Genomic DNA, 26862 nt, shown 5'->3' with positions numbered 1-26862 from the left:
ATCACTACCAGCAAAAACCTATTCAGCTCTGCTATCTCCAGCTCCACCTCTTGTCTTTTAGTCAATGCCACTGTCTCTAAACCATACAACATAGCAGGTCTCACCACAATCCTATAAGTGCACTTGCTGAAGTAGGGATAAAGTTTCTATGACACTGGGAGTGTGGGAATTACTTCATTTCATCAGGGACCTGTTCTATGTTTACTGGAAACTACATCCGAGATCAAATGACGCATCCAAGATAATGTAATCATGATAATCATGTCCTACCTTCTTAGGTTCTCCAAACTCATGTGGTTAGTGAAGCAGGATGGATATGTTTGAGATAATTGCATGTTCATGTGTTGCTTGAAAAGGCTGCATGTATATACTGATATGAGAAATCATGATGGGAAAAGCTGCGATTATCTGGTCAATGGTACAATGGCTAGTGAGTGTGTACAGATTGGCAAAACTGAAAAGTGAAAGATAAAGCTTGAAGATTGTGAAGAATTTGAAAACCTTAGGAAGAAAATTGAAACACTTCAAACACTTCACCAGAGAAAATTTCAAAATCTGCCAAAACATGGCGAGACGTCTGGCAGAGAGTGACAAATGAAATGCATAAGTGTTCCCATTGTTATCATTTATACATCTTACTTTCTTAAAGTCAAAGACACCACAGGACCCACTAGAACTTAGGAACAAGTAAACATGAAATATACAGTTATATTGTATTTGTATTATGCATAAACATGAACATTTTACCAAAATAGTTTTACAAACAATACAAGATCAGATTGGAAATGTAGGATTAGATTTGATGAACAGGGCAGATGATCAGTGGGGCTGAATTTTTACATCCATCATTAAAACATGGGCAGAAGTATGGATAAAGTTTCTCAGTGAAAGTCTGAGCAGTGAAAGAGTAGATATGAAATTTTGCATCAACATCATAAAAGGAGACCAGACCCTCATCATAATCCACAAACACTCCAACCTTCTGAGGAGCCTGTTTCAAGGAGATGGAGACACGGGGAGATTCAAGAGCCTTATATTTAGTCATATTCCTCAGAACCACACACCAGTATCCATCTTTAGGTCTGACTATTATCTCTCCTTTCCTGTTAATAGATTCTCTGGCGACTCCTAAATCCCACTCAGTCTTCCCTTTGACCTGCACCTCATAGTAAAATCTCCCTGAGGAGAATCCCTTCTTTCCTAACACACAGGCACAAGTATCAAACCTCTCTGGATTATCAGGGAGATTCTGTCTTGTATCTCCATCATAAACTTGTTTTCCATCATCAGACAGGACGAGATAAGGATTTGCTGTATCAGGGTCCAGAGTCACGTCCACTGAGAGACAGAAACACAGCGTACATCAGTTTTATCATCACACAGTGTGTAATAGTGAAGAGATATAGATATAGTCATGTGATCAGTAAGAGCTCACAAACCTGCATATTGTTGAATTCTCTTCAGATCTGTTTGGAAAATAGTTTTGGAAAATGTTACACTTAGATTAAATACTTTGTTTTTATAAATAACATTAAAACGTCTTCATAAATTTCAGCTGAATGTAAATATCTTTTAGAATGTATCTTCTCAGAATAAACCCACAGTAAACACTGACCAGTTTCATCAATCTTCTTCATTTCCTGACTGAGAGTCTCCTGAAGCTGAGCCAGAGCTCTCCTCAGAGTCTCCACACTCAGATGAGAGGTAATTGCGATGGAAGTCCAGTCCTGGGTGTGTGGAGAGCTGCACAGTGACGGGTAAATCTACAGTACAGCAGGAGAGAGAAGAAATCCCTCAGCATGGGGACCAACGTCCTGTCATGTGCTGCATTGCTATTGAGAAACAGAGGAACTCTGACCTGTAGGAGGTGGAGGTGATCCTCAGTGTGTAAGAGCTGCTCCAGATCAGTGTTTCTTCTCTTTAGCTCACTGAGTTCCTGCTCCAGATCTTTAATGATCTCTTCAGCCTGCTTCTCTGCTGCTTTCTGCTTCTCCTCCATCACTTTAAGCAGCTCAGCCTGGCTTCTCTCAATGCAGCATATCAGAGCACTGAACATCTTCACAACATCTGCTTTCTCCTTCTCTGTGTTTATCTAACAGGAGACAAATGGAGATCAATAATTTTACATTAATGTATCATAATTCTCCTAATGTGTTGTATAAAGGAGTTCTTCTGGAGGTTAGTTGCTGTAAGAGACTCACTTTATCGACTTCTACAGTGTGTTTGATCTCCTCAATCTTCTTCAGTCGCTCCTGGATCTTCTGCTGAACTTTTGCTTGAGTCTTTACCAGTTCATTCTGAAAAACATATGCATCATGTGTTAACTCATAAGTCAGAGGTCATATGTCTGATCTACAAACATTATCCATCATAAATGTTCAGTCTCTCACCTTCTTCTCAACACTCTCCTCCTCTATAGGAACAGTGTTGTGGGTTTTGTGGTCTCTTTCAGAACAGAACTGACACACACACGTCTGGTCGTCTCTACAGAACAGCTCCAGGGGTCTCTCATGTTTCTGGCAGATGTAGTCCTCCAGGTTCTCCACAGGCTCCATCAGTTTGTGCTTCATGAGTTTAGGTGTAGTTTTATGAGGCATCAGATGAGTGTTACAGAAAGAAAGTCCACAGTGAAGACAGGATTTTAGAGCCTTCAGCTTGTTCTCAGTGCAGGAGTCACACAGAACCTTTTTACTCTTGGATTGAAGCTGATCTGCAGCACTGCTGTTTTTAACTGAACTGACATCTTAAATGTAGCAGCAAGTGCAGAGATGAACGTATTCACACGTAGATCAGGACGATTGGAGAATTTCTCCTTACACACTGGACACTGGCAGTATGAACTGCTGTCCCAAAACTCTTTTAGACAAATCATACAGAAGTTGTGTCCACATGGAGTAGAGACTGGATCAGTGAACACATCCAGACAGATGGAGCACTCGAGCTGATCTTCACACAGAGCACTGCTGGAGGAAGCCATGACTGATACAGGAGATACAATGAGAGTGAATTTAGATGGCAGTACACTTTACACATTACAATCCAAAATAACTCAGTGTAGTGCTGTTAGAGGAAACAATCAAGACTAGTGTATGTGATAAAAAGCAGAGTATCTGTTACCATCCCAAAGTTTTCCTGTAAGCGCATGTTCTGTACGCTTCATTCCTGGAACACTAAATGTATAAAATCAGTTCTGAGATCCACGTCGGTAAGAACAATAGGTTTGCATGGTTTGTCACATGTTCTCATCTTACTGCATTCAAATCCTTTTTTTGCCTTCACTGAAAAGGTCTGACCAGAACCTGCTTCCACTGACACCTTCTGCCTGTTGTCGAAAGGAAGTCTATGACTAAGCAGATGTTCAAATCTGATCCAGCGGTGGAAAACCCTGGTATCAACAACATAACTGATTGCATAACAGACAACATCAACTTCTTCAGAGACACTACAGTTCCAGTCAGAAGGATGAATTTAGTTTAGATAGATAGATAGATAGATAGATAGATAGATAGATAGATAGATAGATAGATAGATAGATAGATAGATAGATAGATAGATAGATAGATAGATATTTTCATTGCATAGTACACATACACAGCAACGGAATGCAGTTTGGCATCTACCAAAAGTGCAAAAAAGCAGCAATCGTGCAAATAGTGCAGATAAATATGTAGCATATATATATATATATATATATATATATATATATATATATATATATATATATATATATATATATATATATATATATGTAAACATCTGTACAGTTAATAAATATAAAGGCTATAGCAGTGTGGACATTGTTGAGAAATTCATGTAAATAGTTTTAAGGCTATGGCATTGAAAAAAGAAAAGTGCTAAAGTAGAAGTTTATAAGATTATGGCATAAAAAAAAATGTGCATGCTGAATAAACAAGTCCACTATATATAAATACACATATTATATACACATATATACATGAATGTGAAAATACAGTATGCAATATCTACTTTGTATGTATATTTGTACAGACATTATATACAGTGTAAATACAGTGTTTATACAGTTATCTAGCAGTGTAGTGTAGAGTTCTGTAGTGTGATGGTGATGGAAAAAAGCTGTCCCCGAACCTACTGGTTCTGGTGCATACATATGTTCCTGTATCTCCTTCTTGATGGAAAGAGGTTAAACAGTTTGTGACTGAGATGTGAAGAGTCCTTGATGATGTTGTGAGCTCTGCACAGACATCTGCTGTGGGGAAGGTGTTCAATGGCAGAAAGATGGGTGCCAGTGATGCGTCGGGCGATTTTGACCAGCCATTGCAGGGCTTTACATTCACACACAGTGGAGCCTCCGGAACATACAGTGATGGAGTTGGTCAGGATGCTCTCGCTGATGCAGTGATAGAAACTCAAAAAAAATCCCTGGGGAGAGATGAGCTTTCTGGAGACTCCTCAAGAAGTACATTCGTTGTTGTGCCAGGACAGATCCTCAGAGATGTGAAAAATTAAAGCTGGAGACTTGCTCTACTTCAGTTCCACTGATGTTAACTGGGAAATTCAGTCTAGAGAATGAACTGAATTTGGTCTTTAACAAGTTCTGCACATTGCCCTTCCTCACAATCTCCTTCACTCTGTCATCATCATCACCATCACCACTGCTCTCCAAGTCCCCCACAACAGTTCTTCTCCCATCATTCCACAACCTTCTTCTTCATAAGACCAAAATTAATCACAATTAGCACCCCCACATATTGTATCTGTCACTCCTGGCCATGTTAAGAAACAGTTGGAGAAGCTGAAGCATGGGAAAGATTAATTGGTCTGACAGAATCAGTCTCAGTGTACTGAAAGCCTGCACTAAGCAGCTGTGTGGAAACCTTCAGCATAAATGATATTCATATTCAACATCAAAAGCAATTCTGAATTTCAGCTCCAACTGGGGAGTGGTAGCTCAGTGGTTAAGGTGCTGGGTTTCTGCTCGGCAGATCGGGGTTCAAACCATGTTATCAACAAGCTGCCACTCTTGGGCCCTTGAACAAGGCCCTAAACCCTCTGTGCTCAAGGAAAGGTAAAAAATACACAATAAAAAGCCCTGATACGGTCAAAATAGGTCACTGGTTTTGATTCCCCTGAATCATTTGCTCTCCTCTAATACAATATGATCAAATTGTGATTGGGAATCCTGACTTTTCCAGACATATGTGGTTCTTTCCCAAACCAAATTGTTATTGCAAAGCTTAGGGCACACAATTGTAAAGGGTGTCTTTGGATGTGGTAGCATGACATTTTCTCTTGACTTGAACCAGGGCATGCTCTAGATTTTTGGATGACATAGAAAATTTTATATCAGAGCCCCCCAGGACTCCTTCCTTCCACCTTTTAGAAGAAATAAAAAGTACTTGAAACAAATATCATTTCTGAATATTAATTAAACTGTAACTGAGGTCGACATTAAAAAAGAAAAAAAAGAATAAAGGTATGAAAGATCATCTGGACCAGCTCTTCTTCTTCTTCCTTGGTCATGACATGTCATTAGCTATGCTACACTATAAAATAATCATTTGTTTAGATTATGTTTTTCTCATTACTTTTATTAATGCTAACTTTAGTAAGCTTAAGATTATAATTTTATAATAAATGACTCACATACACACACTGACTAAATCACCCAGGACTTTTAGTAATTTGTTCAGTAGTTTATTTACAGTAACACACTGACCCACTATTTGGGATGAATGTGAACACTGACTGAACCCCAGACTTCCTCACCTACATCAGTTCCTGACTTTACTAACACCCTTGTGTCTGAATGATGTTATGCTGTATGTACTGGTGCTTGTTGTATGTGTATAATGTATTTTCCCCCTCAGGGTTTGCTATAAATAGACACGGGTCACGCGCACTGGGGTACAGAGTGTCGTCGGGTTTCTGGAGTTTCAGGTGTCATAAAATTCGGAAGAGTTTGGATTCACTCGTTTATTTGTTTATTTCTTATGTGTTTGTGAATCCTGCATGAACGCTCGCTCACAATATTTCTAATAAAAATAATGAAAAAGAAATGCACACTGCGTTAATAAATTAGTGCCTTTAAAATGAATATAATAATCTAATATATAATATAAAAATAATAATATATATATATATATATATATATATATATATATATATATATATATATATATATATATATATATATACACACACACACACACACACACACACACACACACACACACACACTTTATTGTCTACTTGAACATCATGTAGTTAGTATTTGACCTTTTCCTGATCTCTCCCTTCTTTCCTCGTGTTAACCGGCTGTGGCTTCAGTTCCTTGAAGAAAGACTGTAAAAGCTTCAAACTAAAGATTGTGTCCTGCTGCAACCTGCTGAATCCTGATCTTCAAACACTTTCACGCTTTACTTTCGCATCTGCTGATGGACATCATTACACCACGCCCCCATTTTTTTGCTTTGACTTATAGTTACATATTTTAGCCACAAGAGGGCAGAAGATCGCCGAATTAAATGCACAGACGCATTAAACCAAAGGCGTCACAACGATTTTCTATTAAGGACCAAAAATCCAAACTGTCTGAGGGAAGTGGACCGGATGTAACGGTTGCATTATACTTGTATTATATTAAAATTATTTTTGCCATTGTATTGACGACGCTCACACACCGAGTACTGTTATCAGAACGATTTTATTCTGCTGTTTTAAACAGTCCTGAACGTTGCTAACCGTAGCATTATACTGCCATCTAGTGGCCATATTATCATGGAAAATGCTTATCAGTACATCTTACACTTTTTTTTTATTATTATTTTAACAGTTAATTATTTATATTTTTATACACAAACAATATTTGAACTACCTCTTACCACAAATTACAAAATCACAAGACAATACAGATTGTACAGATTAAATAAGACCACAATATACAGAGTATATGACAGGATGTAGATAACGTCTGTGAGTGTGTGGTAGTGCAGATAGCAGTATTGTGCATCACATAAGATGAAGTTACTTTGGGACTTTTGTACAATATACAGCAGCAATTGTGTGACATATGAGGATGAAGCTTACGACAAAACATCTTGTTATGTCGAGATCACGATAAAACAATAAAGAAAAAAACAGAAGGAAATAAAGTTATAATGCGTGGTCTCTTAGGACTTCCATAGTTTTAACCAGGGGGTCTCCAAACTTTTTTTTGTAAGGGCCAAATAATTTTTCCTTTAATGGGGTCTGTAAAAAAATGTCATAGGCCACAGTGGCTATCAGTAGTAGAGATTTTATTATGATTTTAAATGTATTTATTTTGCCTCCTAATGTTAGATTAGTTGATTATTTTGTTCTGCACCCTAGAGACACATAAGCGTTACTTTTTAAGAGCTTATGAAAACAGTATTTTTACTATCAATCACATTTTTTCATTATTTTTGCTATTGAAATCAAAACATTTACTTACTTATAAATATGCATGTGTTCGGTGGGTGAATCTGACAAATAATTAGGCTACAGAAGAGAGATTTTAGGTTGGAAGTCGACCTTAATTATTAAATACAGATATGATATTAATAATATATATATATATATATATATATATATATATATATATATATATATATATATATATATATATATATATATATACACACACACACACACACACACACACACACACACACACTTTATTGTCTACTTGAACATCATGTAGTTAGTATTTGACCTTTTCCTGATCTCTCCCTTCTTTCCTCGTGTTAACCGGCTGTGGCTTCAGTTCCTTGAAGAAAGACTGTAAAAGCTTCAAACTAAAGATTGTGTCCTGCTGCAACCTGCTGAATCCTGATCTTCAAACACTTTCACGCTTTACTTTCGCATCTGCTGATGGACATCATTACACCACGCCCCCATTTTTCTGCTTTGACACGTTACAGTTACATATCTTGGCCACAAGAGGGCAGAAAATCGCCGAATTAAATGCACAGACGCATTAAACCAGAGCCGCCACAACGATTTCCCATGAAGAACCAAAAATCCAAACTGTCTGAGGGAAGTGGACCGGATGTAACGGTTGCATTATACTTGTATTATATTAAAATTATTTTTGCCATTGTATTGACGACGCTCACACACCGAGTACTGTTATCAGAACGATTTTATTCTGCTGTTTTAAACAGTCCTGAACGTTGCTAACCGTAGCATTATACTGCCATCTAGTGGCCATATTATCATGGAAAATGCTTATCAGTACATCTTACACTTTTTTTTTATTATTATTTTAACAGTTAATTATTTATATTTTTATACACAAACAATATTTGAACTACCTCTTACCACAAATTACAAAATCACAAGACAATACAGATTGTACAGATTAAATAAGACCACAATATACAGAGTATATGACAGGATGTAGATAACGTCTGTGAGTGTGTGGTAGTGCAGATAGCAGTATTGTGCATCACATAAGATGAAGTTACTTTGGGACTTTTGTACAATATACAGCAGCAATTGTGTGACATATGAGGATGAAGCTTACGACAAAACATCTTGTTATGTCGAGATCACGATAAAACAATAAAGAAAAAACAGAAGGAAATAAAGTTATAATGCGTGGTCTCTTAGGACTTCCATAGTTTTAACCAGGGGGTCTCCAAACTTTTTTTTGTAAGGGCCAAATAATTTTTCCTTTAATGGGGTCTGTAAAAAAATGTCATAGGCCACAGTGGCTATCAGTAGTAGAGATTTTATTATGATTTTAAATGTATTTATTTTGCCTCCTAATGTTAGATTAGTTGATTATTTTGTTCTGCACCCTAGAGACACATAAGCGTTACTTTTTAAGAGCTTATGAAAACAGTATTTTTACTATCAATCACATTTTTTCATTATTTTTGCTATTGAAATCAAAACATTTACTTACTTATAAATATGCATGTGTTCGGTGGGTGAATCTGACAAATAATTAGGCTACAGAAGAGAGATTTTAGGTTGGAAGTCGACCTTAATTATTAAATACAGATATGATATTAATAATATATATAACATTTTTGAAATGTGTCTATAGCATTGTTCACAAGGCTGTTCCAAATGTGGAGGTGTTTTATTTCCTATCAATGGAAGGAGTCTCCAGTGTCAGAGCTCTGTTTCAGTCAGAACAATAACCTCATAACAGATGAAGCAACGCAAGTAGGACCGTTTGATATGACCAGTGCTCGAATTAAGGGGAGCTTGGGGATCCGGGACCACCCCATAAAGCATTAGGGACCCCCATGACAACTACAAAATAGACTTAGGGGGGGTCCCTAAGAATTTTTGTAAAAAAATATGAATTACACATCTGATTACATTCAAGCAGTTAGGATATGGTAGATTTCGTAAATTAATTATTTACAATTATTCATGTGACATCAGCATGTTAATTTAAATAGTTGTCATGTCTCTTTAAAATTCAAACACATCCACATCTAAATACACGTGATATCATTTACTGCTTGTTCAGCACCACTACATGAAGCAGCTATGAAATGGAGAGTAATAAAGAGAAAACGTACTGACTTTTTTGAGGGATAATTTTCACTTTCTGTCTTTTAACAATATTTATTTAGTTTTTAAGTTAGTTTTAAGTTATTAAGTTTTATATTCAACATAAATTACTAATCTTTCATTATTAATAGGCCTGGCCTGGCTCAGACGAAAAAAAAGCCTCAATTAAAGCTAGTATCCTCTATTTGTGGAAGAATTTGGCAAAAATCCAGAACATATTTGAGTTTGCACTCAAAAGATGGCCATTTTAACTAATAAAAAAGGTCTTTAAACACTTGTTTTTAACACAATGTTTTGTGTTACATTATAAATAGCTAAACCTGAAAGAAAGAACATGCCTGTGTCTCTAAATTATGTGTTTCCACTGGATTTTCTATTTCTATTGATGAAGCAACCATTTATTAATTCATACCTGCAGGATTGATCATGTGCACAACTCCTGAAATATTACTTTGAAAAAAATTGAAGACTCGTGATTATCACAGATTAAATGAACAGACAGAAGGATCAATATTTATACTAAATCCCTGTAGCCAATGACTTTCAGCAATGAATTTATTATTTAATGAGAAAACACAGCATCAGACAGACATAAACATCAAGAACTCCAAAGAGAATCAGGAATCACATCTAACTCACACATATATTATTACCGAAATGAAGTGAGAGGGCGCCCTCTGATGGACAATCGAAGCATTAAGGAGAGAGGGAGGGACAGGGAGGGAAAGTCGAACTATTTTAGATTTCTACACTTTATTAGTTTTGATGAACAGGGCAGATGATCAGTGAGGCTGAATTTTTACATCCATCATGAGTGCATGGGATGAAGAATGGATAAAGTTTCTCAGTGAAAGTCTGAGCAGTGAAAGAGTAGATATGAGACTTTGCATCAACATCATAGAAGGAGACCAGACCCTCCTCATAATCCACAAACACTCCAACCTTCTGAGGAGACTGTTTCAAGGAGAGGGAGACAGAGGGAGATTCACAAGCCTTATATTCAGTCTTATTCCTAAGCCATACACACCAGTATCCATCTTCAGGTCTGGCTATAATCTTCCCTTTCCTGTTAATGAATTCTCTGGCGACTCCTAAATCCCACTCAGTCATCCCTTTGACTTGCACCTCATAGTAAAATCTCCCTGAGGAGAATCCCTTCTTTCCCAAAACAATGCAATAGTTATTAAACCTCTCTGGATTATCAGGGAGAGGTTGTCTTTTGTCTCCACATGTAACTTGTTTTCCATCATCAGACAGGACGAGATCAGGATGAGCTGTATCAGGATCCAGAGTCACGTCCACTGAGAGACAGAAACACAGCGTACATCAGTTTTATCATCACACAGTGTGTAACAGTGAAGAGATATAGATATAGTCATGTGATCAGTAAGAGCTCACAAACCTGCATATTGTTGAATTCTCTTCAGTTCTGTTTGGAAAATAGTTTTGGAAAATGTTACATTGAGATTAAATACTTCATTATTATAAATAACATCAAAATACTGTAACAATAAACCAAAACACAAAAATGCATTTATAAAAACAAACATGGATTTCTCTTCTCAGGATCTTTATGAAATTCAGGAAATTTTATTTTCTGCTTAGAATGAATCTTTTTAGACCAACCAAGCTTTAACAGATCATTAACTACTTACTAATGTCAGGAATCTTCTCCATTTCCTGACTGAGAGTCTCCTGAAGCTGAGCCAGAGCTCTCCTCAGAGTCTCCACACTCAGATGAGAGGTAATTGTGATGGAAGTCCAGTCCTGGGTGTGTGGAGAGCTGCACAGTGACGGGTAAATCTACAGTACAGCAGGAGAGAGGAGAAATCCCTCAGCATGGGGACCAACATCCTGTCATGTGCTGCATTGCTATTGAGAAACAGAGAAACTCTGAACTGTAGGAGGTGGAGGTGATCCTCAGTGTGCGAGAGCTGCTCCAGATCAGTGTTTCTTCTCTTTAGCACACTGAGTTCCTGCTCCAGATCTTTAATGAACTCTTTAGCCTGCCTCTCTGCTGCTTTCTGCTTCTCCTCCATCACCATAAGCAGCTCAGCCTGGATTCTCTCAATGCAGCGTATCAGAGCACTAAACATCTCCACAACATCTGCTTTCTCCTTCTCTGAGTTTTTCTAACAGGAGACAAATCGAGATCAATCATTTCACATGGATGTATCATGATTCTCCTAATGTGTTGTATAAAGGAGTTCTTCTGGAGGTTAGTTACTCTAACAGACTCACTTTATTGACTTCTACAGAGTGTTTAAACTCCAATCTTCATCAGTCGCTCCTGGATCTTCTGCTGAACTTCTGCTCGAGTCTTCACCAGTTCATTCTGAGAAAAATATGCATCATGTGTTAAAGTCAGAGGTCATATTTCTGATCTACAAATAAATGTTCAGTCTCTCACCTTCTTCTCAATACTCTCCTCCTCTATAGAAACAGTGTTGTGGGGTTTGTGGTCTCCCTCAGTACAGAACTGACACACACATGTCTGGTCGTCTCTACAGAACAGCTCCAGGGGTCTATCATGTTTCTGGCAGATGTAGTCCTCCAGGTTCTCCACAGGCTCCATCAGTTTGTGCTTCCTTAATGATGAAACTCTCTCATGAGGTTCCAGATGAGTCTTGCAGTAAGAAGCCATACAGATCAGGCAGGACTTCACGGCTACACACTGCTTTTCACAGCAGATCTCACAGAGCAACTGAGATCGGGTGGGTTTTTCTGCAGCTCTGCTGGATTTCAACTGAACTGACTTCTTAAATGGAGCAGCAAGTGCAGAGATGAACGTATTCACACGTAGTTTAGGACGATTGGAGAATTTCTCCTTACACACTGGACACTGGCAGTGTGAACTCCTGTCCCAATACTCTTTTAGACAGATCATACAGAAGTTGTGTCCACATGGAGTAGAGACTGGATCAGTGAACACATCCAGACAGATGCAGCACAGGAGCTGATCTTCACACAGAGCACTGCTGGAGGAAGCCATGGCTGATACAGGAGATACAATGAGAGAAAAATTAGATCACAATAGACTTTACAGATAACAATTAAAAACAATAACCACAATATATATTTTTTTTTATTTGTCCCCCTCACAATCTCCTTCACTCCCTCACCATCATTACCATCAACACTGCTCTCCAAATCCACCACAAAATTTCAACTCCCCTCATTCCACAACCTTCTTTCTTTCTATAACAAAAAGAAATCACAACTTCCAAGCCCACATATCTGTCACTCCTGGCCATGGTAAGAAACAGTTAGAGAAGCTGAAGCATGGGAAAGATCCAGGCATCTGACAGAATCAGGCTCAGTGTAGAGAAAACCTGCACTAAGCAGCTGTGTGGAAACCTTCAGCGGCTCTTAAACATGAGCTTTCAAGAAGAAAGTGTATCAGAGTTGTGTAAAACATCCTGCCTGGTTCATGTACCAGAAAAACCCCAACTCCCTCATTCCTGAACAATTACAGACCCATAGCCTCTACATCTCATGTACTGAAGGTCCTAGAGAGACTGCTCCAGTTTAGACCTCATATTATATATCAAGAAAAATTGTGAACTTCAGCTCCTCTAGTCCAGATAAATGCTGCTACAGTACAGGAGTTATGAGGACACCCTTCATGTTCCCATAATCCCAAATGTCCCCTTCATATTGGCATGTAATCCGGTCAATTGTCACCTTAAACCACTGGGTGTCTCTTTCCTCTACACAGTTTATGAATTGACCTTTTAATGCTCAACGTCCTGAACATTTGCCAGGCTGGTAATGCCACTGATTGTGATCCTCTTCCTCCTGTAGTCCTCCACCATCTTTATAGTATTGGTCTCTTTGAGAGGCAGATGGTACCCCCTTCACCCCTCAATAAAGTTTTTGACCACATCCCTGTACTCTTTTTCCTGATGCACCAGATCACATCAGACAGTTCTGATGATGCCAGACATCTGACCTAATTGAAAACCTGTGGTGTACAAGGTGAAGATTATCTGCTATTTCCAGCAACCGGCCTCCCAGTACATACATAACTAGGTTTGTTGGATCACATGAACAACTAGAAGATGGTATCCAAACGTTTTGCAAATAATGTTGTTACTGGTGCTATTCTGACCCACGTGTGTTACCACATCTGTGATTTCATCATGTAGAGCAAATTACAACAAAGAACAAATTTTAAATTCTGTATTAAAATGGGCAAATCTGACACAGAGACGTTTGACATGACATACGTTTGACATACAGCGACTGTGCAATAAGTCACTCGAGGTGTTTTGAGTGGCACATGCTATTAAAAAGCAGAAGAAGACGACGAGAGATCAGGAAGACCATTCACTTCACCCTCGTCCTGAAGATAAAAATGCAGATCAAAGGTCGCCATTTTGACACCGTTGTGGAGATCCAATGTGAATCACAGAAGGTGCCTGACTTCTTCTTCTTCTTCTTCTTTCGGCTGCTCCCATTAGGGGTCGCCACAGCGGATCATCAACACTCTAAAAAAAAAAAAAATGTCAAGGACATGTTCCAGAAGAACGCTGGGAGAACTGTATTACTGTGCAAGGGGACTATTTTGAAGGTGATCGTGTGTAAACGTATATAAATAAAGTACTTTCTGGTAAACAGAGTCTCCAAACTCTTTGATACCTCGTAGGAAACTTCAAAAGGTTTAAAAGCCTTCTATAGCCTGAGATGTTTTGACCACATTCTCAGTGTAACATGGGCATAAATCCCGGTGGGGACAGAGGGGACATGGCCCCCCATCCAAAAATTATTTAAAAAATCTCACTCTTATTGTGAAAAATATAAGTATATATACCTAAATAATTGTGTAAGTAGAAAAAAGAACAAACGAAAAAACTGCATTTAGAAACAGTTGAGTCCCCCCTTTCTCACAGTGGTTTGACCCACTGCTTGCTTTCTCAGTTCATCTCACCTACTCTACACATACGAGTCAGGTGTGTGTCTGCGGCCCAATTAATGTTCAACTCCATTAACCAGGGTATTTTATTCACTGTAATTAAAGTGATTCTCTTTAATGTAGTTGATCCAAATTCATAAATTAGTTGCGGCAAAAATGTACCGATGTAATTTTTCCATGAATCTGCTCTATTAGCGATTAAAATATGACTTATCCAGTTAACGTTAGCTTGTTTACAATATCTTGTAGCATAGTGCACTGACACTAACACGCCAAAGCCGTTTCCCATGCAGTATTTTATTTGGGACGACTTGGCATAATGTTAACAATAACGGCCACAATTAGCATATTGCTTATCTGTGCATTTACTAAATGAGCACTGTGCAACGTCCGACCTGACCCCACTGTATTTTTATAAGCAATTTCTATTCTGTTCTTAAGTGTCTTAATTAATAAAAAAAAAATGTTAAACCTTTTTTTAATTCCTTGTTTTGCTTTGTCATTGAACCTGAGAAAAACTTAAAAAATAACCATAATCACGCAGTCTCCATGCTACACTAATAATGATACAAGCAAAGTTGTGAGGACACATGGTGGGGACACTGTGGGGACACTGTGTATTTATAAGTACAATTTGACTGTATTATTTGTGTCCCCTTCAAAAATTGCTCATGAGAAATTGTATATTGTCGCCCCCCACTGTTAAATGAAATTTACGCCCATGCAGTGTATCACTGTGTCAGCACCAATTTTATTAAATATTATGATTAACAAAAGTATAAACACATCATACTATCATTATGAGCATTAAATATTTGTTAAAAATCTAAAATTTTGAAAAAAAAATAAATAAAATTTTATATACAGTGAGGAAAATAAGTATTTGAACACCCTGCTATTTTGCAAGTTCTCCCACTTAGAAATCATGGAGGGGTCTGAAATTGTCATCGTAGGTGCATGTCCACTGTGAGAGACATAATCTAAAAAAAAAAATCCAGAAATCACAATATATGATTTTTAAACTATTTATTTGTATGATACAGCTGCAAATAAGTATTTGAACAGCTGTCTATTAGCTAGAATTCTGACCCTCAAAGACCTGTTAGTCTGCCTTTAAAATGTCCACCTCCACTACATTTATTATCCTAAATTAGATGCACATGTTTGAGGTCGTTAGCTGCATAAAGACACCTGTCCACCCCATACAATCAGTAAGAATCCAACTACTAACATGGCCAAGACCAAAAAGCTGTCCAAAGACATTAGAGACAAAATTGTACACCTCCACAAGGCTGGAAAGGGCTACGGGGAAATTGCCAAGCAGCTTGGTGAAAAAAGGTCCACTGTTGGAGCAATCATTAGAAAATGGAAGAAGCTAAACATGACTGTCAATCTCCTCGGACTGGGGCTCCATGCAAGATCTCACCTCGTGGGGTCTCAATGATCCTAAGGAAGGTGAGAAATCAGCCCAGAACTACACGGAAGGAGCTGGTCAATCACCTGAAAAGAGCTGGGACCACCGTTTCCAAGGTTACTGTTGGTAATACACTAAGACGTCATGGTTTGAAATCATGCATGGCACGGAAGGTTCCCCTGCTTAAACCAGCACATGTCCAGGCACGTCTTAAGTTTGCCAATGACCATTTGGATGATCCAGAGGAGTCATGGGAGAAAGTCATGTGGTCAGGTGAGACCAAAATAGAACTTTTGGGTCATAATTCCACTAAACGTGTTTGGAGGAAGAAGAATTATGAGTACCATCCCAAGAACACCATCCCTATTGTGAAGCATGGGGGTGGTAGCATCATGCTTCGGGGGTGTTTTTTTTGCACATGAAACAGGGCAACTGCACTGTATTAAGAAGAGGATGACCGGGGCCATGTATTGCGAGATTTTGGGGAACAGCCTCCTTCCCTCAGTTAGAGCATTGAAGATGGGTCGAGGCATGAGTCTTTCAACATGACAATGACCCGAACCACACAGCCAGGATAACCAAGGAGTGGCTCTGTAAGAAGCATATCAAAGTTCTGGCGTGGCCTAGCCAGTCTCCAGACCTAAACCCAATAGAGAATCTTTGGAGGGAGCTCAAACTCCATGTTTCTCAGCGACAGGCCAGAAACTTGACTGATCTAGAGAAGATCTGTGTGGAGGAGTGGGCCAAAATCCCTCCTGCAGTGTGTGCAAACCTGGTGAAAAACTACAGGAAACGTTTGACCTCTGTAATTGCAAACAAAGGATACTGTACCAAATATTAACATTGACTTTCTCAGGTGTTCAAATACTTATTTGCAGCTGTATCATACAAATAAATAGTTAAAAAATCATATTTTGTGATTTCTGGATTTTTTTTTTTTTTTTTAGATTATGCCTCTCACAGTGGACATGCACCTACGATGACAATTTCAGACCCCTCCATGATTTCTAAGTGGGAGAACTTGCAAAATATCAGGGTGTTCAAATACTTATTTTCCTCACTGTAAATATTGATTGTTCCTCCACCTTCATCGTTTCACACACAGGAACTTTAAACACAGTGCGCGCACACACACACACACACACACATTAGTTTATAGATATTTAGATAATAATATATATCTAGAAAACGCCTTTATCAAGAGAGACGTCCAAAATATTTATAGTCTTAAAAAACGTCACTAAAATTCAAAGAGACGTAAAAAGGTCTCTCAAGTTCACTTCCTCAAAGCTGCTCACTGTGACATAAAGTAAAAAAAAAAAAATTAAACCCTTTATTTATATACAGTTTACCTGCTGTGACTTCACCTCCTTGAAGAAAGACTGCAAAAGCTTCAAACTGAGATACACTCACACATTCATAACAAATTAGTAGTTAAACTAAATATGGATGTGGCTACAGCTTAATAGTAAATTATGGTTCACAAATTCACTGAAAACCAAAATGTAACTACTGCATATAACAGACAAATGTTGGCTGTAGCCAAAATAAAAAAAATAACACATCATGACATTACATAAAATATGCTGCACCACATGGAACACAAAAAACCTGCAAAGAATTAAAGATATAAAACAATCCATCAAATATAATTTCACATACATGTTATTGAACCCTTTTTAAAACAGTACATATTTATTTCAAAAACATGGATGGCTAATATAATTTGATACATTTAACATATATTATGGAGAACAGTGAAAATCCTCCTTACCTTTTCACAAAGGAAATATGTATATATATATATATATATATATATATATATATATATATATATATATATATATATATATATATATATACTTTATTATCTACTTGAACATCATGTAGTTAGTATTTGACCTTTTCCTGCTCTCTCCCTGCCTTCCTCCTGATCACTAACAGTTTACTTGCTGTGACTTCATTGTATTGACGACGCTCACACACCGAGTACTGTTATCAGAACGATTTTATTCTGCTGTTTAACACAGTCCTGAACGTTTCTTACCGTAGCATTATACTGCCATCTCGTGGCCACATTATCATGGAAAACTCATATCAGTACATCTTCCCTTTTTTATTTTAACAGATAATTCTTTATATCTTCATACACAAACAATATTTGAAGCGCCTCTCACCACAAATCACAAAATCACAAGACAATACAGATTGTACATATTAAATAAAACCACAATATATAGAGTATATGACAGAATGAAGATAAAGTATGTGAGTGTGTGGTAGTGCAGATAGCAGTATTGTGCATCACATAAGATGAAGTTATGTCTATGATGGGGGGCGGGTCCATCTAATTCACAAACGGCAAGTGTTCAAGGGAAGCAAATAGAATCAAGACTGCTTAGAGGTTGTTACTTTGGCAACTGAACATAATCACTAAAGGTTTTGCGTTGGCCGGGAATCGAACCCGGGTCAACTGCTTGGAAGGCAGCTATGCTCACCACTATACCACCAACGCCACCCTGCTGGAGGGCGACCGTTGCCGAATGAATCCATGACTTTTGTACAATATTCAGCAGCAATTGTGTAACATATGAGGATGAAGTTTACAACAAAACAACTCGTTATGTCGAGATCACCAGAAAACAAGAAAGAAAAAAACAAGAAGGAAATAAAGTTATAATGCATGGTCTCTTAGGACTTCCATACTTTTTACCAGGGGTCCACAAACTTTTTTTATGTAAGGGCCAAATAATTTTTCCTTTAATGGGGTCTGTAAGAAAATGACATGGGCCGCAGTGACTAGCAGTATTATAGTGGAGATTTTATTATGATTTTAAATGTATTTATTTTGCCTCCTAATGTCAGTTTAGATTATTATGTTCTTCTGCACTCTGGAGACACATTACTTTTTAAGAGCTTATGAAAAGAGCATTTTTACTATCATAATGACATTTTTTCATATTTGTTACTATTGAAATCAAAACATTTACTTACTTATGAATATGCATGTGTTTGATGGATGAATTTGACAAATAATTAGGCTACAGGAAATAGATTTTAGGTTGGAAGTCGACTTTAATTATTAAATACAGATATGATATAAATGAAACATTTAAAATTACATTTTCAAAATGTGTCTATGGGATTGTTCACAAGGCCGTTCCAAATATGGAAGTGTTTTATTTCCTATCCATGGAAGGAGTCTTCAGTGTCAGAGCTCTGTTTCAGTCAGAACAATAACCTCATAACAGATGAAACAACGCAAGTAGGGACAAGTGAAATGACCAGCGCTCGAATTAAGGGGGGCTGGGGGGATCCGGGACCACCCCATAAAGCATTAGGGACCCCACATGAAAAGGCAAAAATAAACTTAGAGAGGTCCCTAAGATAATTTTAGTAAAAAATATATGAATTTCACATCTGAATAAATTCAAATATGGTAGATATGGTAGATTTCGGAAATTATTTAAAATTATTCGTGTGACATCAGTATGTTTATTTAAATAGTTGTCATGTCTTTTTAAAATTTAAACCTCCACATCTAAAAACCGCCATACTCGTGATATCATTTACTGCTTGTTCAGCACCACTACATGAAGCAGCTATGAAATGGAGAGTAATAAAGAGAAAACTTACTGACTTTTTTGAAAGATAATTTTCACTTTCTGTCTTTCTACAATATTTATTTACTCCATGTCAGGGGTTTTGTATTCAACATAAATTGCTAATTTTTCATTATTAATAGGCCTGGTTATGTGGGGGTGCTCAGACGAAAACAAGCCTCAATTAAAGCTGGTATCCTCTATTTGTTGAAAGAATTTGCCAAAAATCCAAAACATGTTTGAGTTTACACTCAAAATATGCCAATTGTAATTAATAAAAATATCTTTAAACAGGCACTTAAACACTTTCACAATGTTTTTGTAAATAAATAAATAGTTTTTGTAAATAAAATTGTAAATAGCTGAACCTGAAAGAAAGAACATGCCTGTGTCTCTAAATTGGGTGTTTCCACTGTACTTTCTACTACTATTGATAAATCAACTCTTACACTAATTCATACCTGCAGGAATGATCGTGTGCACAACTCCTGAAATATTACATAAATTGAAAATATGAAGACTTGTGATTATCACACAATAAATGAACAGTCAGAAGCAGGATTATTTATTCTAAATCACTTTAGCCAATGACTTTATTATTTAATAAAAAAAACACAGCATCAGACGGACATGAAAATCAAAAACTCCAAACAGAATCAGGAATCACATCTAACACACACATAGTGGGACGAAATATAATTACCGAAAATGAAGTGAGAGGGCGCCCTCTAATGGACAACGAAGCATTAAGGAGAGAGGGGGGGGACAGGGAGGGAAAGTCGAACTATTTTAGATTTCTACACTTCATTAGATTTGATGAACAGGGCAGATGATCCGTGGGGCTGAATATTTACCTCCATCATCAGTGCCGGGGCAGAAGTATGGATAAAGTTTCTCAGTGAAAGTCTGAGCAGTGAAAGAGTAGATATGAGACTTTGCATCAACATCATAGAAGGAGACCAGACCCTCCTCATAATCCACAAACACTCCAACCTTCTGAGGAGACTGTTTAAAGGAGAGGGAGACACGGGGAGAATCACAAGCCGTATATCCAGTCTTATTCCTCAGAATCACACACCAGCATCCATTTTCAGGTCTGTATCTAATCTTCCCTTTCCTGTTAATGGATTCTCTGCCGACTCCTAAATCCCACTCAGTCTTCCCTTTGACCTGCACCTCAAAGTAAAATCTCCCTGAGGAGAATCCCTCCTGTCCCAGAACAATGCAATAGTTATTAAACCTCTTTGGATTATCAGGGAAATTCTGACTTGTATCTCCACATGTAACTTGTTTTCCATCATCAGACAGGACGAGATAAGGATAAGCTGTATCAGGATCCAGAGTCACGTCCACTGAGAGACAGAAACACAGCGTACATCAGTTTTAGCAGTACACAGTGTGTAACAGTGAAGAGATATAGATATAGTCATGTGATCAGTAAGAGCTCACAAACCTGCATATTGTTGAATTCTCTTCAGTTCTGTTTGGAAAATAGTTTTGGAACATGTGACACTGAGATTAAATACTTCATTATTATAAATAACATTAAAATACTGTAACAATAAACCAAAACACAAACATGGATTAATTAAAAAAAAACACATTTCTGTTCTCAAGATCTTGATAAATTTCAGCTGAATGTAACTATTGCTTAGAATGAATCTTCTCAGACCAACCAAGATCTAACAGATCATTAACTACTTACTGATGTCAGGAATTTTCTCCATTTCCTGACTGAGAGTCTCCTGAAGCTGAGCCAGAGCTCTCCTTAGAGTCTCCACACTCAGATGAGAAGTTATTGTGATAGAAGTCCAGTCCTGGGTGTGTGGAGAGCTGCACAGTAACAGGTAAATCTACAGTACAGCAGGAGAGAGGAGAAATCCATCAGCATGGGGACCAACGTCCAGTCATGTGCTGCATTGCTATTGAGAATCAGAGGAACTCTGACCTGTAGAAGGTGGAGGTGATCCTCAGTGTGTGAGAGCTGCTCCAGATCACTGTTTCTCCTCTTTAGCTCACTGAGTTCCTGCTCCAGATCTTTAATGAACTCTTCAGCCTGCTTCTCTGCTGCTTTCTGCTTCTCCTCCATCACCTTAAGCAGCTCAGCCTGGATTCTCTCAATGCAGCGTATCAGAGCACAGAACATCTTCACAACATCTGCTTTCTCCTTCTCTGAATTTTTCTAACAGGAGACAAATTCAAGATCAATTATTCCACATGGATGTATCATGATTCTCCTAATGTGTTGTATAAAGGAGTTCTTCTGGAGGTTAGTTACTGTAAGAGACTCACTTTATTGACTTCTACAGAGCGTTTGATCTCCTCAATCATCTTCAGTCGCTCCTGGATCTTCTGCTGAACTTCTGCTTGAGTCTTCACCAGTTCATTCTAAGAAAAATATATGCGTCATGTGTTAACTCATAAGTCAGAGGTCATATTTCTGAGCTACAAACATTATCCATCATAAATGTTCAGTCTCTCACCTCCTTCTCAACACTCTCCTCCTCTATAGGAACAGTGTTGTGGGATTTGTGGTCTCCCTCAGTACAGAACTGACACACACACGTCTGGTCGTCTCTACAGAACAGCTCCAGGGGTCTATCATGTTTCTGGCAGATGTAGTCCTCCAGGTTCTCCACAGGCTCCATCAGTTTGTGCTTCTTTAATGAAGAAACTCTCTCATGAGGTTCCAGATGAGTCTTGCAGTAAGAAGCCATACAGATCAGGCAGGACTTCACGGCTACACACTGCTTTTCACAGCAGACCTCACAGAGCACCTGAGATCGGGTGGGGTTTTCTGCAGCTCTGCTGGATTTCACCTGAACTGACTTCTTAAATGTAGCAGCAAGTGCAAAGATGAACGTATTCACACGTAGATCAGGACGAGTGGAGAATTTCTCCTTACACACTGGACACTGGCAGTGTGAACTGCTGTCCCAATACTCTTTTAGACAGATCATACAGAAGTTGTGTCCACATGGAGTAGAGACTGGATCAGTGAAAACATCCAGACAGATGGAGCACTGGAGCTGATCTTCACACAGAGCACTGCTGGAGGAAGCCATGACTGATACAGGAAATACAATGAGAGTGAAATTAGATCACAGTAGACTTTATACTTTACAATCCAAAACAATAGCTACAATCATTTTTTATTTGTCCCCCTCACAATCTCCTTCACCTCTCCGTCACTCCCTCACTATGTGGAAACCTTCAGCAGCTCTTCAAGAAGAGCTTTCAAGAAGAAAATGTATCAGAGTTGTGAAAACAATCCTGCCTGGTTCATGTACCAGAAAAAAAACCAACTCCCTCATTCCTGAACTATTACAGACCCTTAGCCCTAACATCTTATGTAATGAAGGTCGTAAAGAGACTCATGCTGCTCCATCTTAGACCTCAGCTCAGCTCTTTAATGGACACCTTGCAGTTGAACAGAGACGTTTGACATACAGCGACTGTACATTGAGTCACTCGAGGTGTTTTGAGTGGTATGCACAATTGAAAAGCAGAAGAAAATCACTGGAAGATGAAGAGAGATCAGGAAGACCATTCAGCAACTTGTGCCTGATGATCGTCGGAGAAGATGAAGATGCAGATCAAAGGTCGCCATTTTGACACCGTTGTGGAGATCCAGCGTGAATCGCACAAGTTTTTGTTTGTGCCTGACACACATAAAAAAAAAGACATCCAGGACACGTTCCAGAAGAACGCTGGGAGAACTGTATTACTGTGCAAGGGACTATTTTAAAGGTGATCGTGTGTAAACGTAGTTAAATAAAGTACTTTCTGGTAAACAGAGTCTCCAAACACTTTGATTCCTCGTAGGAAACTTCATGTGGTTTAAAAGACTTCTATATCTGAGATGTTTTGACCACATTCTCAGTGTATCACTGTGTCAGCATCAATTTTATTAAATATTATGATTAACAAAATTATAAACACATCATACAATCATTATGAGCATTTAATATTTGTTTAAAATGTTTCATTTATATATTGTTTGTTCCTTCATCTTCATCGTTTCACACACAGGAACTTGAAACACAGTGCGCGTGCAGACACACACACACACACACACACACACACACACACACACACACTAGTTTATAGATATTTATATAATTATATATATTTAGAAAACGCCCTTATCGAAAGAGACGTCCAAAATATGTATAGTCTTGAAACACGTCACTAAAATTTAAAGAGACGGAAAAAGGTCTCACAAGTTCACTTCCTCAAATCTGCTCACTGTGACATAAAGTGAAAAAAAGATTAAACCCTTTATTTATATACAGTTTACCTGCTGTAACTTCAGTTCCTTAAAGAAAGACTGCAAAAGATTCAAACTGGAGATTGTGTCCTGCTGCTCAATCCTGATCTCCAAACGCTTTCACGTATTACTTTCGTTTCTGCTGAGTGACATCATTAGACCACGCCCTTATTCGTCCCGCGTTGATTTATTACACAGTTACACATTTTGGCCACAAGAGGGCAGAAAATCACTAATTAAAGTGCGGGGACGAATCAGCTCAGAGGCTCCGAAACGTTTTCACATGAAGGACCAAAAATCCAACCTGACTGAGGCACGTGAACCGGAAGTAATTCTTGCTCCATACTTGTAGTATATTCAAATAAATGTTATTTATTTTTTCATTATATTCAGAAATAAATAATAAAATAAAAATCATGACTCTGCCCAACTAATGCACTTTTATTTCTAATAATTTCTAGTGCAAAGAAACTTATAATAAAATAAAAACACAGAAACAATAAAAAAAAAAGAATGAAATGATCCAATAAAATCACTTTTTAGGTCAACAGGTTCCACGAAACTGCAATAATTTTCATCTAGGTAACATTTATTTAGTTCAGTAAACTTCATTTCATTCCACAAGGTGAATTCAGTTTAAGCTCGTGTTTTTACCGTGCATGTATAACACGAGCTTAAACTGTCTAATGAAATTCTTCGAGTTTTAGTCAGGTGAACAAGTCAAATCATGTCCTGTCAACTTGCAGTGCCTCACTACACAGCTGGATGAATTCTAACAACCTCGACTTGAATTGGAAATGGAAAACTTTAAATAACAAGTTCATATAACAACAAAACATAGGTTCTATCAATTTTCTGTGTAATGCGCATGTGCCAGAAACTCTACGTCATTATAACGTACTATTTTAACGAAGTTGAGACAGATGTGCCATCCGCCATTTTCTGCACTGGAAGTTGCTGATTATGCCAGAAAAGATGAAGGAGCCCGAGATTACAGATGGACTTTATTCACTGCAAATAATGAAATTAGTAAGTATACTTTCTTTAATGTTAATTTAGTTTCATTTAGTTTCGTTAGCGCTCACCGTCCGCATTTTGATTTTAGTCAATCACATGTTGCAAACTTCATTAATACTGAATACAGTTCACTGAATTGAGACCTGCTGTGCTGAGCATGTTTTAGTTTAAGCTTTATGAGCTTAATCCTCGTCTCTGTAAAAAGGTAATGGAGACTAGTCCAATTCATAAGACTATAAGAAAAAATCTGTTTACCTATCAGAACACTATGGGTGCTTTTCCAAGATAACGATGATATTATTATATTAAGTTATAATTACACGGTGAACAGTTTTTTTAATCGGTTCATTGAAACGAACTGTCCGAAAGAACCGACTCTGGATCTGACTCTGGACGTAATGATTCGTTCGCGAACCAGCCATCACTAAATTGTTGCTGCTGTCGAGACGTGAGCAGAAAGAGAAGTTGTCTTTGACTATAGTAAGTTAATGTTGATAAACAGATAAAACAATACATATAAGTGAATTTTTATCATGTTCTTAATCGGATGTCATTATTGTTTTATCAAAGAAACACCGAATGATCAGTAATATTCGAAGCACCGCCCACACGCCATATTTGTGTTTACTGAGAAATATGCATTTTTATTTATACATGGTTGCAACAACATTTAGTTCAAATTTGTTTTTATATTATAAAAATGCTTGATTGACTTATGTTTCTTAAACGATCAGTCGTAAATTTTGTAAAAATTTGAATTTATAAATTAACGACTGATCGTTTAAGAAACAGACATGCATCTGAGCACGTGCAAACGGTGTGTCTTCTGTATAGCTAACTTGCGTGTTGATCTTGCATTAATGTAACGTCACAACTTTTTGTAGTTTAATAATCACATCATTAAGCTTTTGTCATTTGTGTGGCATCTATGAAGCCCTGAAGAATCATGAAATGTAGAAACATTTTCAGCTAATAAAAGCTATATTTCCAGCATTGCTTAATTTCATAATACCAGCAATATCATCACTATAATATTCAATGTATCACCCAGTCTTAAATAAAGTGTTTATACTTTTTCCTCATTGTATTTGGTAAGTAAGATGTTCAGTGAATATTTCTGTGTTTAACGTGTATGTGTACTTTGATGGAGTTTGACTATATTGTTTTTTTTCTTTGCGGGATCAGTACAGTGCAAGTAGAGTGGAAGCCAGCATACCAGCATGCCCTAATCACACATTACAAGCTGAGCAGCACGTTTTCTTTGAGAAGACAATAAGTCGTTGAGGAGGAGCCACCAGTGTCACAAATGAAAGTTCGATGGCCAACACTTTTCACAGAGAGACAGGCAAATTGTGTTGACCTATGTGCTTTGAATTGATCAGAAAATATTGGGCTATATAAGTTGTGCTCTTCTGTTATATGAATATATAATATAATATACGTTTGTCCAAAATATATGGGCAAACTTAAATCCTAAGATTATATGACCACTTCTGCATGTTGAGTAAAATGAAAATGTTTTAACATCCTGAATGATGTTTTAATTTAGTACTGTTGAAGACTGCACTGAGACCCTGGCATCTTTGTTAAATTTGTAAATGTATTTTTGTTCTTATAGATGAGCAAAGAATTCACCAGGCTCGTGTCAAAAGACCTGAGCAAGTCCTTTTTGAAGGCCTAGATGGTCATCTCTCGAAGCTGATACAGTTATTCAGGTCAAAGCGTTATGAGGACATTCCAGAAATGAGGCCAATACTGCAGAGCCTTGATAAGGATGTAAGTCTATTTTAAAGCAGTCTTTCTCTCTCCAAAATGACAATTCTGTGATCATTTACTCACTTTCTATGACATTTTTTCTTCTATGAATCATAAAACTAGTGAGTGTGACATCTTTTAATACAATGACTAAGTGTCTAAAAAGTAACCTACGATTTGTGTGTCATATTCCAAGTCTTCTGAAAACATACATTCTCCTTGTATGATGAAAACATTAAAATTTCAATCTTTGTTTAGAATAAAGTTTGTATTCGCTACTAGATTAATATTAAACCTCATTGGTTCTTTTGATTAAATGTTTTGACACAAGAAAACCTGAGGTTTGATGTATTAT

The 26862-nt window shown here is 37.6% G+C and overlaps 4 protein-coding genes and 1 non-coding gene across 5 annotated transcripts in view; all 5 read right to left on the bottom strand.

Annotated features, from left to right (window-relative positions):
* Positions 1-23794, bottom strand: part of LOC124386821 (nuclear factor 7, brain-like) — a 56246-nt gene extending 32452 nt beyond the window's left edge. Inside the window, 1 exon segment of the mRNA XM_046850797.1 lies at positions 23766-23794. The gene's annotated coding sequence lies outside the window, so the exon portion shown is untranslated.
* LOC124386819 (E3 ubiquitin-protein ligase TRIM39-like) lies at positions 759-6379 on the bottom strand. Its single transcript, XM_046850795.1, is given in 8 exon segments — positions 759-1338; positions 1440-1466; positions 1616-1763; positions 1859-2092; positions 2202-2297; positions 2391-2731; positions 2734-2979; positions 6259-6379. Coding segments are annotated over 7 exon segments (1635 nt in total). The 5' UTR covers positions 2978-2979; positions 6259-6379; the 3' UTR covers positions 759-793.
* LOC124386824 (nuclear factor 7, ovary-like) lies at positions 10166-23848 on the bottom strand. Its single transcript, XM_046850800.1, is given in 8 exon segments — positions 10166-10835; positions 10937-10963; positions 11190-11337; positions 11433-11666; positions 11776-11806; positions 11808-11869; positions 11945-12528; positions 23766-23848. Coding segments are annotated over 7 exon segments (1629 nt in total). The 5' UTR covers positions 12527-12528; positions 23766-23848; the 3' UTR covers positions 10166-10290.
* trnag-ucc lies at positions 18307-18378 on the bottom strand. The gene has a single exon. It is a non-coding gene; the product is annotated as a tRNA-Gly (tRNA).
* LOC124386823 (E3 ubiquitin-protein ligase TRIM21-like) lies at positions 20052-23871 on the bottom strand. Its single transcript, XM_046850799.1, has 7 exons — positions 23766-23871; positions 21949-22532; positions 21758-21853; positions 21414-21647; positions 21171-21318; positions 20919-20945; positions 20052-20817 (listed from the first exon to the last, which is right to left on the bottom strand). Exons 2-7 carry the CDS (start codon positions 22528-22530, stop codon positions 20273-20275), a joined length of 1632 nt encoding a protein of 543 aa, XP_046706755.1. The 5' UTR covers positions 22531-22532; positions 23766-23871; the 3' UTR covers positions 20052-20272.
* Between the last annotated feature and the right edge of the window lie 2991 nt (positions 23872-26862).

Source organism: Silurus meridionalis, chromosome 6 (genome assembly GCF_014805685.1).
Source record: "Silurus meridionalis isolate SWU-2019-XX chromosome 6, ASM1480568v1, whole genome shotgun sequence".
Classification (NCBI taxonomy): Eukaryota; Metazoa; Chordata; class Actinopteri; order Siluriformes; family Siluridae; genus Silurus; species Silurus meridionalis.
Note: the sequence above shows the minus strand (reverse complement) of the source record. Positions and strands in the feature narration are given on the sequence as shown.